Source organism: Eurypyga helias, unplaced genomic scaffold (assembly GCF_000690775.1).
Source record: "Eurypyga helias isolate BGI_N326 unplaced genomic scaffold, ASM69077v1 scaffold38303, whole genome shotgun sequence".
Classification (NCBI taxonomy): domain Eukaryota; kingdom Metazoa; phylum Chordata; class Aves; order Eurypygiformes; family Eurypygidae; genus Eurypyga; species Eurypyga helias.
The window spans coordinates 1-4,890 of NW_010242653.1; the positions used below are offsets into that span (position 1 = coordinate 1).

The 4,890-nt window shown below is 50.7% G+C and overlaps 1 protein-coding gene across 1 annotated transcript; it reads left to right on the forward strand.

The window, feature by feature from the left end:
* Positions 1-51: 51 nt before the first annotated feature.
* On the forward strand, positions 52-1,472 carry UTP3 (UTP3, small subunit (SSU) processome component, homolog (S. cerevisiae); the record flags this gene model as incomplete). The annotated part of the gene is made up of 1 exon (XM_010149147.1): positions 52-1,472. A coding segment is annotated over one exon (1,395 nt), but the record flags the coding sequence as incomplete, so codon positions are not given.
* Positions 1,473-4,890: the final 3,418 nt, after the last annotated feature.

The following is a 4,890-nucleotide window of genomic DNA, read 5'->3' on the forward strand; positions in this document are numbered from 1 at the left end:
GAGGAGGACGAGGAGGAGGAGGAAGTGCTGGGGCTGCAGCTGCCCGAGGAGGACGGCGAGGAGGAGGATGAACACAGTGAGGAAGAAGAGGAGGAGGCGGCAGCACAGGGGGTAGATCTTTACATAGACCACAGCGCAGAAGAGGATGGAGAAGGGGAGGAGGAAGAGGAAGAGGAGGATTGGGATGGTGAGGAGGATGGAGAAGGCGAGGTGGATGGTGGTGAGGAGGATGGAGAATGTGAAGAGGAGGAGGAGGTTGAAGATGATGATGGGGACCTGTCCATGGAAAGTGACATGGAGGAGCGCCGCCAGGACACCAAGCTCCCCCACGAGCTCTCCTGGGGCCAACGCAAGCAGCTCTACTACGACACTGACTATGGGAGCGATGCCCAGGCCAAGGGCAAGCGTAGCCATCAAGAAGTGGATGCTGAAGAGGAGGAAGAGGAGCAGGAGGCTCAAGTCATCCAGAGGCGGTTGGTGCAGGACTTAGGGGAAGATGATTACGGACTGGATGTGATCCAGGGCTACCTGACTGAACAGCAGAAAACCCGTGATGGCAAGGGCCAGAAGATTGATAAAGACTTGCAGGCCCTTTCCAAAAAGGAGCAGCTGAAGCTACTGAAGCAGGAGTCCCCTGAGCTCCTGCAGCTGCTTGAGGACTTTGAAGTCAAGCTGATGGAGCTCAAGGATGAGCTGCACCCACTGCTGCAGATGGTCAGAAACGGCACTATCCCGCAGGGGAAGGGCAGTCGCTATTTGCAGACTAAGTATCATCTCTACTTGAATTACTGTGCCAATATCAGTTTTTATTTGGTTTTGAAGTCCAAGAGGATGCCAGTTCATAGTCACCCCATTATCGAACGGCTGGTTGCTTACAGAAATATAATCAATGACCTAGCTGTTATAGATCAGAAGCTATCCTCAGAAGTTCGTATGCTTTTGAAAAACTACTATGATAAGAGGGAAGATAAATTACGGAAGGAGAAGAAGTTTGCGGTGTTTCTCCCGCTGGATGTTAAGAAAAACAAACCAAAACGTGCTCCTGCGCTTGCTAATGGCCGGGCTGCTGCCGGTGAGCTGTCGGAGGAGTCAGACCTGGATGAAGAGGCTGCGCTAAAATACTACAGGATGATGGAGGGGAAGCTGAAACTCAAGAGGAAGAGAACTGAAGACCAAGACATGCTCGAAGAAGAAGCAGCGGTGTTGGAAGGAGAGGATCCAAATAAAAAGAGAGGTGTGACCTATCAGATGATCAAGAACAAAGGCCTCACGCCCAGAAGGAAGAAGATCGATCGCAACCCCAGGGTCAAGCATCGGGAGAAGTTTCGGCGAGCCAAGATTCGCCGCAAGGGCCAGGTCCGTGAAGTTCGGAGGGAACTGCACAGATACTCCGGGGAACTGTCTGGCATTCGTGCTGGTGTTAAGAAAAGCAGGAAGCTTCAATGATACATATTTTTCTCTGTTTCTGAGAGAAATAACCAATAAAAATTTTATAAAAGAACTATGGGTTTTTTTTATCCTTAAGGAAACTGTGGGGTGGTACTTGTTTGTGAGGGATGGGAGGGGAGGGCAGGGGGTGGGATGGGGTGATCTCCTGAGTGCAGGCTGAGGGTGGGATTCACTTTTTTTACTCTCTCGTTCTGGTCCATCCTTCTGTGCTGACCAACAGAATGAGGTATGTGTGGCTCTGGTATTTTCTCTAACTCTTGTTCTGATTAACCCCTTGTGCTCATACACTTAAGAACTAGGTATTTTAGGCTTGCTTAAATATTTCTAATTTTGTAACTGAGCAGAAAAAACTTACTATCTCAGGCTGCATGGGATTTAAGTGTTTCCCCTCCTGAATTCAGTGAGAAGCTGAGCAAGGACTTCTGTGGATTTCATAGTCACCTATATCTGTGGTAAATACATTCACTTCATCTATGATAAACATGTGAACTGTTGATGTGGCACTGATTTGGGACAAACAGGTAAGACATAACGTTGTCTTTGGTTGGAAAGCAAACTTTCAAAATGTGCCCATGACTTCATGCCTTCTGCTGGGAAACCACACTTAAGCCCACACCGCAGTTCATACTGGGAGCTGACACTGAGTGGCCAGTTCAGTTGAGGCTGTAAAGGAGGAACAAGCAACGAGTGTTTCTTGGAAGTTTAGCAAAAGCTGCCTCAGGTAAAACCTGCACTTGTCATAGAATCAGAATGGCTTGGGCTGGAAGGGACCCTAAAGACCATCCAGTTCCTACCCCCCACCCGCCAAGGGCAGGGACACCTTCCACTAGACCAGGTTGCTCCAAGCCTCATCCAGCCTGGCCTTGAACACTTCCAGGGATGGGGCATCCACAGCTTCTCTGGGCAACCTGCGCCAGTGCCTCTCCACCCTCTCCAGGAAGAACTTCTTCCTGATATCCAATCTAACCCTCCCCACTCTCAATTTAAACCCGTTACCCCTTGTCCTGTCACTACAGGCCCTTGTAAAAAGTCCCCCCCAGCTTCCTTGTAGCCCCTTCAGGCACTGGAAGGTGCTATAAGGTCTCCCCGGAGCCTTCTCTTCTCCAGGCTGAACAAGCCCAACTCTCTCAGCCTGTCCCCATAGCAGAGGGGCTCCAGCCCTCGGAGCATCATTGTGTCTGGGACAGGTTTTGGGGAGCCCACACCTTGGTTGTGTACCAGTAGCGTCTGAAGGGCATTACTGTGTTTCCCATGTGAAATCACTCCAGGGGAATAATCCACAGTAAATGCTGTTGGATGTTATGGAAGCACTAGTGTGACTAGACAGTTTGGTTTGGAGTGGGCTCTTTGTGTGGTAGTGTTGGGGGGAGCCAAACTGCTGGTGTGTGTTGTTGCGCCTGTGACTGGCTTGATGCTGTGAGTCAAACGTGCAGGGTCTCTGCTGCGTTTCTGCAAGTGCAGTGTGCTTCCCTGCGTTTTGGTGTAAGCCTTTTGCAGCCTGGGCTCAGTTCTGCCAGGAATGTGCTGCTTATTGCTGCGGGGGAGTAAGCTGTTGATTTTTCAAAGCTGGTTGTTAAAGGGAGAGGTAGAAAAAACAATAAATTCAAACTGGAAAGGTGGGAACAGAAGTAAGGAGACTTTCTGTAGGCTTTAGATATCCCAAATCCATGGGATGTGGGGCTATGCGTGGTGATTTCAGAGGGGATGCCGATATGGTAGATAGGCGTGTGGGGCAAAACAGTGAAACAACAAGTTCTTCTGACTCCAGTGGCCCTGCGTTGGTTTGCCCCTGCTGCTTACAGGCCAAACAGCCATTCAGTGCTGCGTAATAAAAACTGCTCCCCAGAAACAGGCTACAAAGCGTTGGGAATGGACCCTCTCTGGGAAATTGCTCGGGAGATCCTTGCGGGCCTGCAGAGCTGTGACATTTTGCACAGCAAGGGGTAATGGGAACTGCTGTAAGGGCTGGAGGAGCGTTGATGGCAGCAGAGCAGTGGGGGTTTCGGGGCAGCGCAAGGACTTGCTGCCTGTGCCGGTAGCAGGCTCTGGAAAGGTCGCAGGTAAATGCAGGAGTCAGGATTAATCCATCACATCCTGAGGTGGCGGAGGGTGAGCCTATATATACTTTTCACATGGTGTAATTCTCGCAAAAGGAAGGCAGGATGTTCAGATCAAAAGCACCTCCTGGGACAGAGAAATTAGTGCAGTCCTTTGCAGTAGCAAGAGGCAGCTAGGGCTCGTCCAGGAGTCCAAAAGCTGGAGAAGATTTGGAACATAAGGTTTCCTGGCAGCAACTGGCTTAAGATGAAAGTCGCAGTCTGGAGTGCTGCTTTTCCAGGGAAGCTGGGGCTGGCTCAGCTCCTCGGGCCGAGGCACATGCCGAGCTCCGAGCCCCACTCTACAGGAGGGTCATGGTGGCACCAGTGAGGCTTGAGGAAGTCGCTGAACGTGTCTCCTGATTTGAGCAGTGCTCTCCGTAACCTGATGGCCTCGGGAGAGATAGGTAACCTGTTCCCTGTGGGGACAAAATGTCCTTCACCTGCGCTACTCATCCTCCCTTCCTGTGAGCAGCCATCAGCACTGTCAGCCGCTTGCTCTTCCCAGTGGGAAATGGGCAGCTTTTAGCGGGCCCCAGCCTTACCAAGGAGGCACCCAGAGCTTTTCCCTGAACAACACCTTTCATTAACTCTGCACTGGGATCACGACAGAGGCCAGCCCTAATCACGCCTAGCTGTGCTCCTGAGGATCTGCACAGAGGTCAGTAAATGGAAACGTGCTGGAACAAAAGCAGCTTAGGTGCTTTTTCTGGGAAGGAGCAGTGTTGCGTAACGGGTATCACATGGGATGTGGAAAATACCCAGCAGAGATGCTGACTGATCCCATTAGTGCAGCACCTGCTCACTACAGCACAGATGAAGGGCTGACGGTGTTCTGCAGATCCGCAGGCAAGATGTTAAGTGTTCAAGGTGTCTTGGTGTTCCCTTGAAATGCTTGAGGCAGCTGGAAAGCAAAATTCTGGCAACTTCCACCTGAGCAATAACTAAGGGAAATAATAAATGAGTGAGCTGTCACAGATGGGCTCCCCAGGAACGGTGGGATGAAGGCGGAAGGGGGCGGGCAGCATATCGGCACGCCACCGCTCCCTGGACCGCAGCACCCACCCATTTTAACAAAGATTAAACAGCATTATGTGCAGTTGGTTAGTTCGGAAATTGGACAAAGCCATAAATAGGTTTTATGTATGGGTGGTCCTGGGAAGGCCATGATGACTAATGCCGTGGGGGGTGAGTCACTGTAACGCTGCTCTAAGAAATACGTCTTAGAGGGATGTTTGATGCTGAAGGGAAACCCCTGATGGTAAAAAGGTTTTGAAGATCCCTATGAAAATGGATATGTCTGAAATAAGGGAAGGACAACAGACGATGGTCAGGAAACTAAGTG